This window comes from Osmia lignaria, chromosome 15 (genome assembly GCF_051020975.1).
Source record: "Osmia lignaria lignaria isolate PbOS001 chromosome 15, iyOsmLign1, whole genome shotgun sequence".
Lineage (NCBI taxonomy): Eukaryota > Metazoa > Arthropoda > Insecta > Hymenoptera > Megachilidae > Osmia > Osmia lignaria.
Window position 1 is genome coordinate 6,452,585 of NC_135046.1, and position 17,716 is coordinate 6,470,300.

Genomic DNA, 17,716 nt, shown 5'->3' on the forward strand with positions numbered 1-17,716 from the left:
TGGCAAAAGATTATGGATGGGAAAAATCTCTAAGTACTCGAATTTCGAATTACTGAAAACTTTAAACGTATTTTTCAACCTGGCCGGACTCATAAATCAAACAGATCATCACCAATTGATTTGAAAATTTAACAGTATATTCAAAACTAAATTCTCTACCGAACTACGTAGGATTTTTTCATTATGTTGCATAGTTCTTTTGTTATAAATAATTTTCTGACGATTTTTTCCTGAAATTTTACATTTTCTCTTAAAACATACGCCATTTTTGCAAAAATCGATATATCAAAAAAATCCTACGTGGTTCGGTAGCTGTTCTCATATATAATCGAAAATATTTTGGTTTTTATATCCTAAGTTAAAAACTGCAGGAGCTGCTGGTCCGGCCATTTAGCTCTACAAAAAAAAGGCGTCATCGAAGAAATGCTGCAGAGCCCATATTTTGACTTGAATCACTATACAAAAATTAATTTTTAAAGTTTATTAGTTGTAAAATAAAGGCTTACAGAATTTGGTTTATTCCATCATTTTTTTTTTTATATTCCCAAAATATGCCTACTTTTTCTTGCTTTAGAGTGGCCTAACCCCTTAAACCTCTTTTTTTTCCTCTGTAATTTCATCTGTGATTTTATCACCATGTTTCACGGTTCAATAATGATTGAAACTGTCCATTTTTCGTCTTGAGATATTTCCTTTCCTAAAACGTTAGCTATTAGCATTTCTTTGAAATCCTTTTTCCTGAAACACAAAACAAAATAACATAAATTTTCAATCTAAAACGCTAGTACCGGGGTGAACCCCGTGGTCAGTGAACGCGTCAATGATTATTAAGTATAACGAAGAAAACGAAACAGGATTTATTTTGGCTGAGATTCAACGGAATGTATTCACCTAGGAAATTGGCAGAAAAGCAAAAGATTCGGGGTCGAAGGGTAGTGACACGAGGATAGAGCAGAATTTTCGTGACGCACGTCGAATGTAGCCGTCTCTACGCTACGTAATGGTTGCGGTGATAAATACCGAATTACGTGGATCCTTCGCCTCGAAGGCGCCGCAATGTCTGCAGTACGCAGCTCCTCGAAACCCTTGTTCGCTCTTCATCTCGGTTGTTAACGCGTTTTTCAAATTTTTTCCTCCCCTAGTTGACCCGCGAACCGATGTAAACCGAGTAATTGCGAATTAATTGCTTTCTATCCCCATGATGGTTGCTCTTTTCGCGCGACTTTTTTTGGGTAAGTAGAAGACAAGAAAAGTCGTTACGATTTCATTGACTTGCTACGAGGAGATCCGACTGATTCGTTATCGTAAAAGAGAGAATAGCTCTTGGACCACCGATCAACTGATACGATCTATGTATTCAATTACTGCAGACATAACGGTTATCTAAGAGAAATGAACTCTTCTGGGAATGTTCAATAAAATCAGAAAATATGGGTGTCACCAGAAACTCTGCAGTTTTGTCTAGGTATGTACATACAGTATCAATCATAGTGTCCGTTCGTCTAGTGGAAAAGCACTGACCTTCAAGTCCAAGTTTAACCGCAGCAAATATCATAAATCTAATTATTTAATAAAAGCGTTAAAATAATTAACATAATCATCTGATAAAAGCTTTCAAATATTTATTTGCTGCGGTTAAACTTGGACTCCAAAGTCAGTGGTTTTTCACTAGACGAACGGATACTATGATTGATACTGTATGTACACGATGAACTGTAAGCTAACATTCATCGGAATAATTTATCTTTTCTCTTCTTTAACACGTTGACTGCCAACTACGAGACAACTCTTATTAGTGTGCGTTATTGCCTAGGACGCCAACTACGAGTCAATTCGTGCACAAAATACGGGATAACTCGTAGTTGACGTCCTAGGGAATAACGCAAACTACGAGTTGCCTCGTAGTTGACAGTCAACGCGTTAAGATGACTGTAATCACTCTTAATGTAGAGTTAACACCATTCTTAGAAGGACATTCTGAACATTATTTATTATACAAATAATAAATACTACATATTATAACGTGTCTTACTACATACGTCCATTTCCACTATCCCAGTCAATGATTCAGGTTATTTTTGCTCACTCCGTTACAATACGAGCTTTCCTTAATCGCTCGCCATGCGTAAGAATAAGAAAAACTGAAAAATAAAGTAAAGAAAAGCAACGAAGGCTTTTGCACGTTAAAACAGATACCTGTCTGCCAAGTCTTGCCTGTTGTTTTTAATGAGACCTACGCGGGCGTTGTAGGTTAATTATTCCTCAAAAAACCTCGCTCCTGTAATTCTTACGTTCGTTAAGCATCGTTGTTGAGAATTATTTCTTTTTTACACCAGCATCTTTCGAAATCGATATTAAGTTTCGCTGTTTTATAAACAGCTCTGTCAGCATTTCATTCAACGTTCTCCAACGAGTCAATCCTTTCTGTTTAATTCGATAGTAGTGAATGTTTATTTGAGCATCGATCAATACAAAATTAAATACAAATTGATTAACTTGATCGACTGATTGAACCATCGAATCTTATTTGTTCGGTGATACGCGAGAATCACGAACAATACCGGAGGAAGATGTAAGAACCAGAGATAAAAGAAAGAAAAAAAAAAGAAGGAATGAATTCGTTTCGTTCGAAAGAGAGTCTATAAAAATCTTAATTCACCGATACACAATGGCGAGTGTATGTATAGACGTGTCTAAAAGAAACAAAATTTATTCGAGTATAAAAAGGAAAAAGATAGATTGGAGCCTTATCCAGAGATCAAGGAAGCAATCTCTCCGATGTTTCTCCTTCATTTTTTTAGCTGATGCTATAATATTATAATGTCAACGTGACTTGAAATTCTCTCCAATTTCTTATCTTTTACTTAGTTATTATATTGTTAGACGACCACGCGAATGTTTTTTCTTCGTCTAACAAATATTTTCAATTTCCCTCAATTCGATAATGGCCGAAGGCAAATTATGGGCAAGCTCTTAGTCAAATGTGGATGCATGCTGATCGTACGTTTATCCCTGCTTCGGGCAAGTTAAATCGTTGGTGAAACTACTCTTGTTCAGGGAAATGCACTTTCTGATACGATCGTCGAATCGTTGCGACTGTAGTCGTTATTCCGTTTCCTCTGTCTATTTTTCGCTTGAAACTCTTCAATAAACGCCCTTATAAGAGGATGACTAAAAATGAAATCCATAGAATGGAAAAAAAAAGAACATGTTTCTGTAAATTCTGTGTAAGAGAAAAATTGCTATATAGGAAGACAAAGAGGTAGAGAAAAAGAGAGATCTCTATCATGGTGAAAACAAGGGGGAAGAGGATTATGCGTAGGATGCTGGCGCCTAGATGAGCATCACTCTTGTGCGTATCCTCTGTCCGTTTATGCATCCTGACTTTCGTAGATTGTCGACGAAAAATCGTTCGAGTAATAGAAGAGCATAATTTTATGGTTCGAAACGATGGCGTCACATTCGCCCTCAGTTTTATCATGATTACGTCAAAAATCATCTGGATCGTTATTGGAAATTATGGAGCAATTTTTTTTTCATCGACTCACGTGACACCTCGTAATTTTTAAATTTCAGTGTCCGATGATGCGCTCATTGGCGCCAATCGGCTCGAATAAAAACCTGCTTTCTTTGTTACAAGAAAAAAGAAAACGATGTTCTTTTATCGCAAGCGGTTTTGTGCTCTCAAATATCGTAATTTGTTTGTAAACTACTCATGACTGTAAACGCTTAAAGCGAAATGGATATAAAATTGTATACTTCTTGAACAATGAATACCTTTTAACATTGTTTGTATAATAATCCTTTTTTAAATGTAGCGATTGTTTTTTAACAATGCTATTATTATCTTTCCTTTTACGTTGATGATTGAACCGTTGAAATTGAGCACCTTGAACGCAATCTGTTTTTTAAAATTACTCCCAAACGCTGATTGGTGTATGTACATACAAGACTGCGTATACTATAAATTGCCTACTTTGGCATACCTTTAATACAATAAAATAAAATTATCTACATTATTAAAATGATGTATTTATAGTAGTTGATGTATTAATAACTACGAGTACAAAATTACTAAAGTTTGTCTATTTAATAAATCGAATAATCTTGAAAACCAATTGCGCAGTACGATGGCGCCATCTCATGTTAGTTGCCGTGTATTGTACCAACGCAATTTTCGCGTTCCCTCCATAGCAAAAGCTACGGAAAAGAGAACAGAATAGGAGAGTGAAAACGACGTAGCTGAGTTCTTGATGCATCGAAAAGGACGGAGAATTTAGAATAGAGAACGAATATTACATCAGAGAGAGAGAGAGAAAATAAAACAGACGAATAAAAGCTGGAAGAGGAGCGTGAAACGGCAGGGGAACAAGTGCCTTCTGCTGATCCAACGGTGTAGCAAATTATTAGATACCTCTGTTCATTGTCCACAACAAGCAATTCACGGTGATTTTCTTAATGTTTTGTTAATGTTTTGTTAAGAATTAAAATGTATAATGTCACGTTTGACTTTTCAGAACTAAGTTGATATTTTGTACATACGACTAGTCTTGAGAAAATGTCGTTCACGGTAGTTGTTTTGTTACATCGATGGAGTGTCTGTTTTTGAAAGGAAATGATCGTAAATGAATAATTTCAATTTAAACTTAAAATATGTGAAGAATTTTCTAGTTATTAATCGGAGTATAGATATTTCTAACGATCTATTATGATAATAGAAACTATGATATTCATACTCAAATACGACGGCACTTCGTCGTTGTAAAGAAACTATTTTTGTCAGTGCATCTTAATTATAATTATTAAAAATATGTTTCAGATGCCTAATATTAAACTACAGAGTTCTGATGGGGAAGTTTTTGAAGTGGATGTTGATATTGCAAAATGCTCAGTTACTATAAAAACTATGTTGGAAGATCTTGGAATGGATGAAGATGAAGAGGAAGTTGTTCCTCTGCCAAATGTTAATTCTGCTATTCTCAGGAAAGTAATACAATGGGCTACTTATCACAAAGACGATCCACCACCTCCTGAAGATGACGAGAATAAGGAAAAACGTACAGATGATATCAGTTCCTGGGATGCAGACTTTCTAAAGGTAAATATTTATTGGTTTTTATTATATTTGTAATGCTTTCCTAAAGGAATTATAGCAATTATAAATAAAACATATTTTTAGGTTGACCAAGGAACTCTCTTTGAATTAATTTTGGCAGCTAATTATCTTGATATTAAAGGACTGTTGGATGTGACATGCAAAACTGTTGCTAATATGATAAAAGGCAAAACACCAGAAGAAATTCGAAAAACTTTCAACATTAAAAATGATTTTGCTGCATCAGAAGAAGAACAAGTTCGCAAAGAAAATGAGTGGTGTGAAGAAAAATAGATCAACTTGTTTATAAATATATCTTTTGGTTTTTTAAAATATCAATTTCAATATTTAAAAATTCAGTGGTTGATGCTTTAATCACATTATTTTTAAAAATGTCTCGAACCGTAGTCACATCATTTTACAATCAATACATGGATGTATAACATAAATAGATGACCTTAATGTGTCTGTGGTTTATTTATCTTAAATCTTTTGTATACCATTAACTAATACTATTTATCACATATAATGGAAATTACACAGACAAATTTATATTGTTGTCATCATTGTTACCTCTACTTAGCAGTATAATAGATCTGTATAACAATTATATCACATTTACTTAGAATATAAATTTAATTTCTATCTATGGAACTTTTATTTAAATTATATTTTATTTTATCGTTTTATGAAATATTATAAATATGAGTAAGAATAAATTGTAAATTATTGAAGGAATTGGGATAAATCATATTTTTTCATCAAAAATATAAAACAAATAGAAAAATCAAAAGCATGATGAGTATTTATGGAATTTGAAATACACAGTTATACTATATGTGTATACATAGACGAAAAAAGATACGACATAACCTATATCAGCAGTTGTGTTTTTATTCATTGCACAAGGTGACCAATGTCAAAACAATTTTCAAGCTTGATACATAATAAACAAACACAATATTTTAGATAAGATTGGATATACAATGAGTAGGTGTATATATAAATAATCATGATTCTGATTAGTACTTGTCAAGTTGTATATTTATTTTTAATGATGTTATAGAAAGATATTCAATATCTTACAAATATGATTCTAACAATCTAACAAAAATGTTACATGATATTTGTAACTGGAATCACCTCAATAAAGTAGCAATAGAATATCATGGCTTACAACAAGTCATTTACATAAGCTATCAAGATGTTCTTACTACAAGGAATATTATTTCTGATTATTTGAAATGCATAAAGCATTTTGAGTTCATTGGCATAAATTTTGATATTCCTGAATATTGTATAGTATCTTTGATACTTGGGTAAAAATTTAAATCTTATAGAATATTTGAAATACATAATAGATAATACAAAATTTGATCATTTTTATTTTTTTTTTTTTAGGATTTTAACCAGTGAGCATGGTTTTCTGAATGTACCTTCGGATGTAATAGAATTTACAACTTTAAAAAATTTGTTACGTGTACAGTATTTATTTTCTAAACAAATAACTACTGATGGAAGTATTTTGCATCAATTTATTATTCACAATGAATGTATTTATCTTATAAAATTGAAACATGTTCAAGAACAAACTGCAAAATATTCAGAAAAGAACCATTATGCTTATGCAATTTGTACTTCTGGTTCCACTGGAATATCAAAAGTGATTAAAGTGCCACATTCCTGTATAGTTCCTAATATTTTAGATTTGACTAAGATATTAACAATTACAGAATCTGATAAAATAGCTCAGTTTACAAATTTTACATTTGATCCTAGTATTGTAGAAATCTTTCTTGCTCTCTCAAATGCTGGGACATTGTTTATGGTTTCAAAGTTATTAAAAAATAATCCAAATAGGTGAATAATGATGTTAAACTATGCAATACTGCAGGTATTATTTGGAAAAAAATTTTTATATAAATGTATTTTATTTTCAGACTTATAAGAGAAGCATATTCTAGTCAAATTACTGTACTGCAAATAACACCATCAGTCTTTTTACACAGTTGGACAGCTGAATGTTTGAAAACTACTATCTTAAGTAATGATACTTCATTAAAAGCTCTTGTTTTTGGTGGAGAACCTTTTCCTAAAACAGAGTTACTCCTAGAAACAAAACATCCTTGTAACACTACTAAAATTTACAATATCTATGGTATTACTGAAGTGTCATGTTGGGCTAGTATAAATGAAATTTTAGTAACAAATGCAGAGTATGATACAAGGTGCTTGGGACAAGTATTATCTCAAACTATGTTCCGTGTAAAAAATGAAATGGGAGAAGTATTAACAGAGGGTACAGGTTCTCTCTATATAGGAAGTAATACAAGAGTATGTACAATAAATGAAGAAAACATTGAAGAGCTAGAATTACCGGTATTTCGAGATTCTGGTGATGTAGTTAATGTAAGTGCATTATATCCTGAATAATAATTACATTTAATATAATTGCACATATTTCTATTTCAGATTGATAAAGAAAGTAATATATTTTATAAAGGGAGAAGAAATAGTATCATAAAAAGATTTGGTAACAAAGTAGACTTAGTTAAACTTGAAGAATTGATGTTACAATTACATTTTATTAAAAGTTGTTACGTCATATGGGATGAAAGTTACCATAGATTACATGTGTGTCTAGTCCTGAAGGAAGAAATAAGAAATTATTTTGACATAAATACTGCTGCGATGGAACATTTACAGAAATTAGATTCTTTGTATAAGCCAGATAAAATTCACGTGTTCGAACATGTTGAATATACTTCTAGTGGAAAAATTTCTATGGAATTTTTAAAACAACGTTGCCTCCAAGACCAAACAATAGATCTAATCCAAGATAATATTGATTCTCAAAAAATCGAAAATATGTTTAAATCTATTTGGAAAAATAACTTAAAACATGAAGATGGTGGGTTTGTAAAATTGGGAGGTACATCTATCACAGCATTGCAGATGTCAAGTACTATGTCTAAAGTATTCAACGTGGAATTTTCTGAATTGATAGGCATGCTTTTAAGGGATGCAACCATTGATGAATGTCTCGCATATATAAAAATTACAATGTTAAACAGTCATAAAAACACAATAACTGTCAATACTACATGCTATTCTCATGATAATGAAATGATACCTTTGATAAAACGTATTGGTACAAACGATTCCATACCAAAGCAGTTGAACGTTGAACAGTCAGATTTTAACTTACCAAACGTAACAGATCACTTGTCTACATGTCAGTGGTATAAATGTAGAGGTCAAACATATAAAAATTTACCAATCACAAACGAAAAATCTCAGATAAAGTGTGATAAAGTTTCAAAAATTGAAATCTTAGAAGCGTATAATTTACTCAAATGCGTAGACGCATCACCAACCCTATTTCAATACACAGAGTAAGTATGGTTTTAATAAATTGTTCAAACATAGTCTGTGATTTAAATAACATGATTTTACAGCGGAAAAAAATATGCAGTAGGTGGTTCTCACTCTGGTTTTATTGTTACAATTGAATTGGATAATCAGATGTGCGTATCTGCATTTAAAATAAAATTACCTGACAGGATTGAAGCTTCAGTTTTAGTGTTTGATAATTTTAAAGGGGTGGTAGGTAAGTTTTCTAGTACACCATTCCTTTGTGTACAATTATTTGATTTCCTTTTTTTTTTTAGGATGTTATGATAGTAATGTATACTGCCTGCATTTAAAAACAGGAGAAATTATATGGAAATATCAAACAGGAGATATTGTAAAATGTACCGCGATATATTGTAAAGAGCAAGAAGTGATATTTATTGGCTCCTATGATTGTTACGTGTATTGTTTATCCGCAAAAGTATATATAAATACATACTTGTGTACTTATATCCAAATAGTTATATTAAAACAAAATTAAATTTAGGACGGAGGTGAAATTTGGAAAATAAAAGGCAGCAATGGAAGTATTAGTGCGTCGGGTTGTTTGCATTCACCATCAGGTTCAGTATTATTTGGAACTTTGGACGGATTTTGTTTGGCATTGCAACAAAGATCAGGAGAAATTACATGGAGACATAAATTAACAGATCCCGTTTTTGTTGCGCCTGTAACACTGAACAGTGGACTTGTCTTGTTTTGTTCTGTAACGGGAATACTATCTTGTTTTAATATTCAAGCGAATGTTAAGGTACTTAATATATTTTTAATATTGCAAAATAACTTTGTTTTAACTTATTTCTTTACAGGTATGGGAATATAAAATTAATGGTAATGTATTTTCATACATTGTAAAGCGAAACGATGACACATTTACAGATTATGAAAACATCATTATAGCTAGTCAAAACAAGAATGTGTATTGTCTACAGTTAAAAAATTCAAGTTTTCAGACTGAACCTACGTTAAAACATACGTTAAATTTTCACTCGCCAATCTTTGCTACTCCCTGGTGCGAGGACAACTTTTTACTTGTAGCATGTACAGACGGTACCTTAAATATTTATAATTTTGCAACAAACAGACTGATAAAAAGTGAGAAGCTTCCTGGAGAAGTTTTTTCATCGCCTGTTGTTGATAATGACATTGCGATTATTGGATGCAGAGATAATAACGTTTACGTTCTGAAATTTACGTAAGACGTTATTGGTACGTGTTACATATTATTTTATATAAACACGCTTCAAGAAAAATTTACCTATCGATACTGTTTCGGAATATACAGAAATACAAAGCAATGGAAATTAATATAGTATTATTTATTTTTTTTTTTTTTTTACGACTGTGACATTACAGTTATATGAATAACGTTTTAGACAAAATAATAGAGAAACATGTACTTTCTTTTCCATATGCAATACAAATTCACAATGCACTTATTACGACTTTAAGCGAAAATGCAAGCGAAATAAAAGTTGCGAAAAATAGCCAATCATTCGTTAACGAAACATTCACGCATACTTAAATGCACACGTATAGCTATTTCAAAAATAATACGCATCTGTGCATAATTGTCTTTTTCAGATTTCATTAAATATACCTTCTTGGTTGACAATGATCACGATATAAATATTGAACAAGGAAATATTCTGATTTTCAAGCTTACATAAAATAACAACGTTTTAACGACTCCATTTTTTCTATATTCTCACTCATCTATATTTCAGAATGAGAAAGTATATTTATACATATATAATATATCTATTTAATTTATATTTAAATGCTTGGCCGCTTTTTAATCTTTCTCTAATAGTTTGACATAAAATCATCTCCTGTAATATTCTTTTGATTACAGGTAATTACTTGTTTGCAAGTATTTTAACTTATACACATTTATTTTGCAATCTTTTTTTAACATACATTTTTAAAATGTCAAATATTGTAACTAAATGTGCAGTATTTTCTAATGCTAAACCGCGGCATGCTATTTATATATTTGCGTGTGGAATTCACTTTTTTTAAAGTTATCTTTATCTTGTACCTCCTGTCGTGGTGCGTAACCTTTTTGACTACTGCGAATAGCAATAATGACTACAGGATTGTGTAACATTTACAATCTCAATAAACAGTTTTCTTTATTTTTTTTTAAATAATGATAGTTAAAATATAATATATAATACATTTATAAAGTCACAGTAATCGCCGTTTGTCGTGTTTACTCCGAAATAAAAAAAAACACGCCAATGACGATTAATGCATAGATACACTCAAATCGTATTGTAAATTGTATTTTTTTTTCTTTTTTTTTTTGACTCGTTCAAAATCGATCAAAAATATTCAAACGACGAACGGTACAAGTTCTAATATCAATTTTCGTGAAAATGGCGGTACACACGTATTCCAGGACAAAAATGTAAAAAAGGGCAGTTCGTAGAACAAGATTGAGACAAATTTGAAAAATAAATTTCGCATAATGTTCTGTGGGTATTCTCTGTTAAAGAGAATCTAATATTATTAGGCATGAGTCTACCAGCAGATCGCATCTGCCTCGAGACTCAGAGATAAATACCGACGTAGTCGATTTACGCATCGAATTACATTGCTCACTCGCGTTTGTTTTCTTTTTTCTTTTAACTTCAGGATGAACTAGTTTAGAAAATGACCAATGAACGTAACTGTCTTATGGTTACTGGTCTTCGTCGCCTAGGTCTTGCTTGACTTTGTTAAAATCAAATTCTTCCCCGGTAGCACGTTTAAATATATCCAATACATCTAAGCAAGTAGTTTCAAAATGCGTTGTCGCGTCGTAACTCGTTGATATGAATATTTGACTTTCTAGACCATTGTCTGTCGGTTCCATGTAATCGGAGACTGATATGAACTTTTGTCTAATGGGTCCAAGAAGATTCAAGCCTGGTTTTATTTCGGCTTCCGGATTGTCCGTTTCAACGGTTGTAGACACCATGGCTATGAACCATCCTTTTGCCGCTACTTGGTGAGTATGAGACACTAACGATACGTAGATATCGGAATTACGATTAACCTAGAAAAACAATATATATACTTATATGTACATTGTATTACAGGCTAATATTAAATACAAGCGGTAAAGAAATCTGCTTACTTGTTTTTGAGGAATAATAATTTGCGTTGAGAGAGCATCCCCTGTGCTTGGTATCGGATGGTCTAACAGGCAAATGCATCTTATAACCTGACCTACTTTTCTAACGCGATCAGGTACATATGTGGGATCACAAAATACTTGTTTGCATTGAGCTATTTCATCGCCAGAACGTACACCAACAACCTGCAACGAATATCACCGATTAATTAAAAACTTAATGATTAATTATCTCGTATAATTAATCGTTTGAGTCCCAAGCAGCACGGTCGCGCTGTTTAGATTTGATGTCGAAAGGACCCAATATTGGGATTATAACACCGCTATTGAGCTGTTCGGTACTTTTCGACAATGTTTTTTTTTTCTTTGACCCCTGGGACTCAAACGGTTAAAAAACACATTTGAACCTTTACCTTTCCATCTTTTACTACGATTTCGTCAATCGGTTTGTCCAACATGTACGTTCCACCGTAAATGGCGCTAAGTCGCGCGAAGCCTTGAGGAAGTTCACCCAAACCGTACATAGGATAGAGATACGGTGATTTCCCGTAACGTGCTAAACTATCGCTATACAATTTAATCCTCCTTATAGTAGTAATCGCGCTTTGGCTAATATAGTGGTCGTCCCTGAAACAGCATGATACCCAGGTCATTCCAATGAACAATCAAATTGTTAAACGCATCCCGAAAAATAAAATTTTACCTATAAAGTGCTAGCGCGTGTCCAGTGAAATCCTGAGTATTTTTATCGAGACCAAACTTATTGTACAAAGCGCTCATGTTATTATTAAACGGATCGAAACCCTCCCAAGTCTTCGGATCGTCTTCCTGCATATTCTGCACCCATATAAGGAAGCTACGGAAACGTCTTTTCTCAAAAAGGCCCATCAGATCGCTGGACAACGCTTCCTGTTGATCGATCGGCACCTTTGAGATCTTTCCAGACTTGTAAACGTACGATCCCTCGACGCATTTGAATTCTAAATATCTCGTTACACCGGTGTGGATTAATAGCTTCACTAGCAAACCATTGGCCATCAGAAACTTTGGAATCAAATCAACGTTCCAGTCTCGACCGCGGCCATAACTTTCATCCGGTGGCGGGGCTTTGAATTTCCTGGATAACGTATCAAACTAAAATTAACTTTCTCATTACGAATATACTTTTTCCGTATACACTTACAAATACAATTATTATAATATTTCTCGTTTTATAACGGTTCAAGATAATCTTCACGGTTGCATTTAAACACCGTACCGATAATTTTTATTCACTTTCTATCACGGTACAGTTAACAAAATGAATTTTAAATGTACACTGGTGCATCTGGTGATTACATGTTTACACTACTTTACAGCCGGTCAAAGTAGGACTCATTGATTTTTTTTCTTTTTTAACCACCGCGTAAAGTAAATAGTGGGATAAAAATATTGTATGTAATATTTTATCATTCGCTTTTACAGTAGATCGAACGCAATTGAACAAAATGGATAGATAAGTTTAGATGCGTGTTACAATTTATTGAGTGGAGCCGGACACACACGATAACTGTCTCCTCTGAGCCAGAAGCGCAATCACGTTGACGCGTTATCATTTTCATTTCTGAACAGTTCAGAAGGCACGTTATCCCGTTATCTTACTTGCAATAATATTCATATTACTTTATGATTTTTCCTGCACAATGATAACTGACAAATTTTTCTTGCAATACAAAAATTATTTTATTTTTCTTCTTTAACTTGTAATCAAAGAAGTTTAATAAAATTTCTTACCTCTTCTGATACTTCTACGAAATTCTCCTAATTTCAGTGATCTAATCATTCCGAATTTGACCGGATAAAGGAACATATGTTCAATTTTACAGAAAGTCGATCGAGCTACGGATGCCCGTAACGGTACACGTTCTGTTACTTAATATGTTTTCTCCTCGAAACTTTTCAACCATAAAGTATATAGATTAATCTGTCTTCTCGTAGGTTATTCGCATATTTTAAACGGTTAAGCGGATATATGTAAACCGTACAGGAAGGTCGATGAAAAGAAGGGGAATAGATGGTAATGAAAAATTATCCTACAAAAATGTAGCGTACTATTGAAGTCCGTGGAACGGTACAGTTTATTTGAGCATGTTCGATCGTGCATGTATTTCGCGGGGCGGACCCCTCCCCCTTGCTTCGACGTGTGGCATTCTAGCCAACTTTCCGATAAAATCGTTTCGAAACGGATGAAAGTTTCGAAGCGGTCGCACACAGCAACGACGCATTACCGCAGGCGACAATGCACATACGTCACGCTCCGTCTTGCGATACGCTTGACGGGAGAGCTCGAACACGCTACGATAATCGACGACCATCCCGAAGCAAGAGGAAAAAAGAAAGCGAGAAAAAATCAATATTTAAGACGAGCCAAGATTCCGTATCACTGTAACACGATTAATCGATTACAGGCTCCCATGGGCAGCGTGTTATGCCGGTAGATAGTTGTTTGGCGTTAAAATGGATCGGGTCGAGATCGTGATCCGATCGGTGTCCCCGAGGATACTTACGCGAATAGATCCTCCAAGGGCGTGATCGAGGCAGATTCGCCACCGTAATATTTGTTACGATCTACGTGGAGCACTTTCTTCCCACTGACCGACAGCATACCCGAAAGTATGCATTCCTTGAGCCCGGTGCCCAAGACAATCGCGTCGTATTCTTCATTCATCCTTGAAATGCAGAGGTTCAGCACAACACTAAACGTATGAGTGCAAAATCCTTGCGAAAGTCTCTTTTGGGAATGATATAAAAATTCACGAAACGATGTCACACGGTCGCGCGTCTGCCAACTCGCACGACTATTATGCCGGAACGGACAGGCCCTCCAAACTCCACTCTTGTGAATTTTATGCAAATTTTAACTCCACCGAAGAAAATCCAGGCGGCGTTGATGTCGCTTCTCTACATGCATACCTTGTATCACTGATTTTGACATATACAGCTAAAGTTATCGCGACGTAATGTTCCCGCGAAATTTGTCACCGCGTTATTTAATTGTTTCAAAATGAAAGAAATTAAAAAAATATGTATGGAGCATATGGTTGCACGTGGTGACAGCGTGGGTGACTGAATTTCCAGGTTCGTAAATCTCATTCTTATAATAATTATTATTATTACTGTTATTATTATTTAAAAAGATATTTTCTTAAGTTTTTTCTAGGTGCTTAGGTTTTTCAATAACTTCTGCAGCAACAGGATAAGATAAAAATCAAATTATTACTGAAAACATTAACTGTTTACATTGCTGTTTTAGTAATATATTTAATTTTAATTATTAAAATGTATCTTTAAAGAAAGAGGAAAAAAATATGTAGCATCAGAGAGGGTACTAACGAAAACCGCAGCATGTTTTCCTTTCCCCAAGGAAGGAAGTATGTGACAACCCAAAGTAAGTGCTTCCTCCTAAAAACTGAAATTCTGGGTGATCTGTAGCAGCTGCTTTGAAGAAAAATACTTCATAAGGAAAAGATTTACAACATCAGCAGTGAACTTACTTGATAATAACTCTTATATAATTTTTATAGCATATGTAAATAATTGTTAATAAAAATATTTATTACATAGTGTCAGAGGCTACCTCAATTAAAGAAAGGTGATATGATTTTTCGAAGAAAAGGTGATATTTTATTACAAGTGTGGCAAGACAAACGAGATATCTAAATGATATCATCCATTCATAACACGAAAATGATTGATACCAACAAGAAAACTAAATATGGTGACAACATTTATAAACCCAAATGTATTATTGAATACAATAAATATATGAAGGGTGTCGACAGAGCTGATCAATACTTATCGTATTTTGGAGTTTTGAGAAAAATTCGAAAATGGACAAAAAGAGTAGTATTATTTTTGATAAATTATGCTCTTCTTAATGCTTATATAGTGCATCTTCATTTCAATCCAGGCAAAAAAATAACGTACAAATTGTTTCTGAGGGAAGTATCAAGAGATTATATTATATCTACAAATGAAAAAATCAACATTGCTGTCGTAATTCATCACACTAAATGTGCTTCAAGATAGGATCCACCTGGGTGATTATCAGGTGACATAAACACACATGTACTCAAAGCAATTCCTTGTCTCTGTAAAAAAAAATTTCCAACACAGGTATATCGAATTTGTGCAACCCATAAAAAAAGGAGTGAAACAAGGTATTATTTGTAACTTCTGTGCTGTACCTTTGCATAAAGGAACTTGCTTTCAAAATTATCATACCCTGCAGAATTACTAAACTTATTTTAAAAACTACCTTTATAATGTATTAGTTATAAGGTTAATAAATATGTGGATTTTTAATTTCCTATATGTATTTGTTTTTCATTTCCAAACGAGAAAATCGCCAGTCTTAGAGTAAAACTACGGGAAATAATATGCGGTCATTTAAGTGTTAAAATAGAGCAACAAGACACCTGGATGAAAATGAAAAGAAGAAGAAGAAGATTGTAAGTATTCAGTTTACATATACATTATATAAAACCATTAACATGGTATTAATACACTAAGTATACATAATAATACTTCTAGCATGAAGTGTATGTATAATATTATACAATAAATTTGTTCTTATAATTAAACGTGACTGCACCAGGGGAGTGGAGCAGAGTGGAGAACGTGATTTTCGAGACATTTCGAGACACCCTCTAAAACAGAATGCTCTTTTTAAAATTGGACCAAATAATTTCAGATTCTTTGAGGAGCTATAAAAATTAATATACTATACCGCAGTTCACCAGAGTCCATAACTGCGACGCGCAGGTTGGAAGATGGTGGGGGAATGCAGCGAGCTCTCTGCTAATCGCTTTCCACTTCGTTTAGGAGTATCGCCAATCAGGGCGAAGATGCGCACTGGAGAAGCGCGAAGAACGAAAACTGGTCTTTTCGCAGTTATGGACTCTGGTGAACTACGGTATAGAGTCGGCTGTGGCGCGGAGTATGTATGTATACATACATACATACATACATAACACATAACAAAATCGATTTTAAATAGGGACATTTCTTTGTATAGAATAAAGTCTAGTGAATCTTAGATACGCACTGATACGCACGAAGAAGAAAGTAATACAAAGCACCTAATATGGCTAGCGATAAAAAATCAGGAAAATCTTCAAAAGGCACGAAATCCAATGCAGAAATATTATCCGAATTTCAAATGCTTCGTAATGAGCAAAGGACAATGGCTAATAAATTGTCAGAAATGGAAATGGAATTAAACGAACACAAGTATGTTTCCTAACCTATATCACTATAAAAAAATTTATTCATAAATCTCATGTCTTTTAAAATATTATAAATAAAGAATTTTTGTGTAATAAAGTTATAATTAAATTTTTATTAAAAATGTATCTATAAATGATTTCTTAAAGACGAAATAATACTTTCATTACTTATATGTAAATCTTAAGATAATGTTTATTTACAGTTTTTTATTTAATGTTTTAGAATTGTAATCGATACAATAAAAAATATAGATCCTAAAAGGAAATGCTACAGAATGACAGGAGGTGTTTTGTGTGAACGTACTGTAGAAGATGTAATGCCTGCATTGGTTACGAATAAAGAACAGGTTAGATTTATTTTATATTTAATTACTAAAATAAAGTTACATTCACTCATTTTAAACACTTATGTTAAACTTACTTCCAACTCAAGAGTAAAATATGTCTTGTTGTTTATAGCTAACTAAAGTAATAGATGCTTTAAATGATCAACTAATGAAAAAAGGAGTTGAAATAAATGAATTTAAAGAAAAACATAATATCAAAATCAGAGGACAACAGGATATACAAAGACAAGACGAAGATAAAGACTCTAAAGAAGCAAAAAGAAGTGCAGTTGTTGTTAATTCACTATTAAGCAATTATGCATAAAATCAAAGTTTCTTGTTTATAATTCATATTACATTTATATTTGAATTATACATTGGTACTTATTTATTAAATTTTCTGTAAAAACATTATAGTTAAAATTTACAAAAATTCAATTTTTTATTTGCTGCATATTTTTTATAAAATAAAAAAATACTCGTTGATTTTTGT

At 33.0% G+C, this 17,716-nt stretch overlaps 4 protein-coding genes and 1 long non-coding RNA gene across 9 annotated transcripts; 3 read left to right on the forward strand and 2 right to left on the reverse strand.

Annotated features, from left to right (window-relative positions):
• Positions 1-209: 209 nt before the first annotated feature.
• Positions 210-2,516, reverse strand: LOC117612013 (uncharacterized). The gene is made up of 3 exons (XR_004583288.2): positions 2,040-2,516; positions 560-738; positions 210-455 (listed from the first exon to the last, which is right to left on the reverse strand). It is a non-coding gene; the product is annotated as an uncharacterized LOC117612013 (long non-coding RNA).
• A 1,642-nt stretch (positions 2,517-4,158) lies between these two features.
• Positions 4,159-5,740, forward strand: SkpA (S-phase kinase associated protein 1 SKP1-related A). 3 transcript variants are annotated; one of them, XM_034315846.2, is made up of 3 exons: positions 4,159-4,446; positions 4,820-5,098; positions 5,180-5,740. In XM_034315846.2, exons 2-3 carry the CDS (start codon positions 4,820-4,822, stop codon positions 5,387-5,389), a joined length of 489 nt encoding a protein of 162 aa, XP_034171737.1. In that variant the 5' UTR covers positions 4,159-4,446; the 3' UTR covers positions 5,390-5,740. The 3 variants fall into 3 exon arrangements, with proteins under 3 accessions (XP_034171737.1, XP_034171736.1, XP_076548800.1); XM_034315845.2 differs by lacking the exon at positions 4,159-4,446 and adding an exon at positions 4,510-4,621; XM_076692685.1 differs by lacking the exon at positions 4,159-4,446 and having other exon boundaries at positions 4,811-5,098.
• A 65-nt stretch (positions 5,741-5,805) lies between these two features.
• On the forward strand, positions 5,806-9,847 carry Aasdh (Aminoadipate-semialdehyde dehydrogenase). 2 transcript variants are annotated; one of them, XM_034315835.2, is made up of 9 exons: positions 5,806-6,085; positions 6,162-6,414; positions 6,497-6,955; positions 7,036-7,504; positions 7,568-8,490; positions 8,554-8,705; positions 8,767-8,930; positions 8,997-9,260; positions 9,463-9,847. In XM_034315835.2, exons 1-9 carry the CDS (start codon positions 6,082-6,084, stop codon positions 9,706-9,708), a joined length of 2,934 nt encoding a protein of 977 aa, XP_034171726.1. In that variant the 5' UTR covers positions 5,806-6,081; the 3' UTR covers positions 9,709-9,847. The 2 variants fall into 2 exon arrangements, with proteins under 2 accessions (XP_034171726.1, XP_034171725.1); XM_034315834.2 differs by having other exon boundaries at positions 5,812-6,085; positions 9,319-9,847.
• Positions 9,825-14,519, reverse strand: Gdi (GDP dissociation inhibitor). 2 transcript variants are annotated; one of them, XM_034315838.2, is made up of 5 exons: positions 14,177-14,519; positions 12,334-12,747; positions 12,044-12,257; positions 11,634-11,816; positions 9,825-11,552 (listed from the first exon to the last, which is right to left on the reverse strand). In XM_034315838.2, the coding sequence occupies exons 1-5, from the start codon at positions 14,335-14,337 to the stop codon at positions 11,196-11,198; spliced, it is 1,329 nt and encodes a 442-aa protein (XP_034171729.2). In that variant the 5' UTR covers positions 14,338-14,519; the 3' UTR covers positions 9,825-11,195. The 2 variants fall into 2 exon arrangements, with proteins under 2 accessions (XP_034171729.2, XP_034171730.2); XM_034315839.2 differs by lacking the exon at positions 14,177-14,519 and adding an exon at positions 12,814-13,314.
• A 1,310-nt stretch (positions 14,520-15,829) lies between these two features.
• Positions 15,830-17,634, forward strand: Pfdn2 (prefoldin 2). Its single transcript, XM_034315847.2, has 4 exons — positions 15,830-16,120; positions 16,687-16,901; positions 17,121-17,244; positions 17,357-17,634. The coding sequence occupies exons 2-4, from the start codon at positions 16,756-16,758 to the stop codon at positions 17,546-17,548; spliced, it is 462 nt and encodes a 153-aa protein (XP_034171738.1). The 5' UTR covers positions 15,830-16,120; positions 16,687-16,755; the 3' UTR covers positions 17,549-17,634.
• Positions 17,635-17,716: the final 82 nt, after the last annotated feature.

What these genes read in the sequence shown, in the direction of transcription:
- SkpA (XM_076692685.1), top strand. Translation starts at nt 4,811, where the DNA reads ATGTTTCAGATGCCTAATATTAAACTACAGAGTTCTGATGGGGAAGTT. An exon ending in GGGATGCAGACTTTCTAAAG is followed by an intron (nt 5,099 to 5,179) that starts GTAAATATTTAT and finishes ACATATTTTTAG; the next exon opens with GTTGACCAAGGAACTCTCTT.
- Aasdh (XM_034315834.2), top strand. An exon ending in TAATTTTAAAGGGGTGGTAG is followed by an intron (nt 8,706 to 8,766) that starts GTAAGTTTTCTA and finishes TTTTTTTTTTAG; the next exon opens with GATGTTATGATAGTAATGTA. An exon ending in TGTATTGTTTATCCGCAAAA is followed by an intron (nt 8,931 to 8,996) that starts GTATATATAAAT and finishes AATTAAATTTAG; the next exon opens with GACGGAGGTGAAATTTGGAA.
- Gdi (XM_034315838.2), bottom strand. Translation starts at nt 14,337, where the DNA reads ATGAATGAAGAATACGACGCGATTGTCTTGGGCACCGGGCTCAAGGAA. An exon ending in CCCTTGGAGGATCTATTCGC is followed by an intron (nt 12,748 to 14,176) that starts GTAAGTATCCTC and finishes TACGTTATCCAG; the next exon opens with GAAATTCAAAGCCCCGCCAC. An exon ending in TTATTATTCCTCAAAAACAA is followed by an intron (nt 11,553 to 11,633) that starts GTAAGCAGATTT and finishes TTGTTTTTCTAG; the next exon opens with GTTAATCGTAATTCCGATAT.
- Pfdn2 (XM_034315847.2), top strand. Translation starts at nt 16,756, where the DNA reads ATGGCTAGCGATAAAAAATCAGGAAAATCTTCAAAAGGCACGAAATCC. An exon ending in ATGGAATTAAACGAACACAA is followed by an intron (nt 16,902 to 17,120) that starts GTATGTTTCCTA and finishes TTAATGTTTTAG; the next exon opens with AATTGTAATCGATACAATAA. An exon ending in TGGTTACGAATAAAGAACAG is followed by an intron (nt 17,245 to 17,356) that starts GTTAGATTTATT and finishes TGTTGTTTATAG; the next exon opens with CTAACTAAAGTAATAGATGC.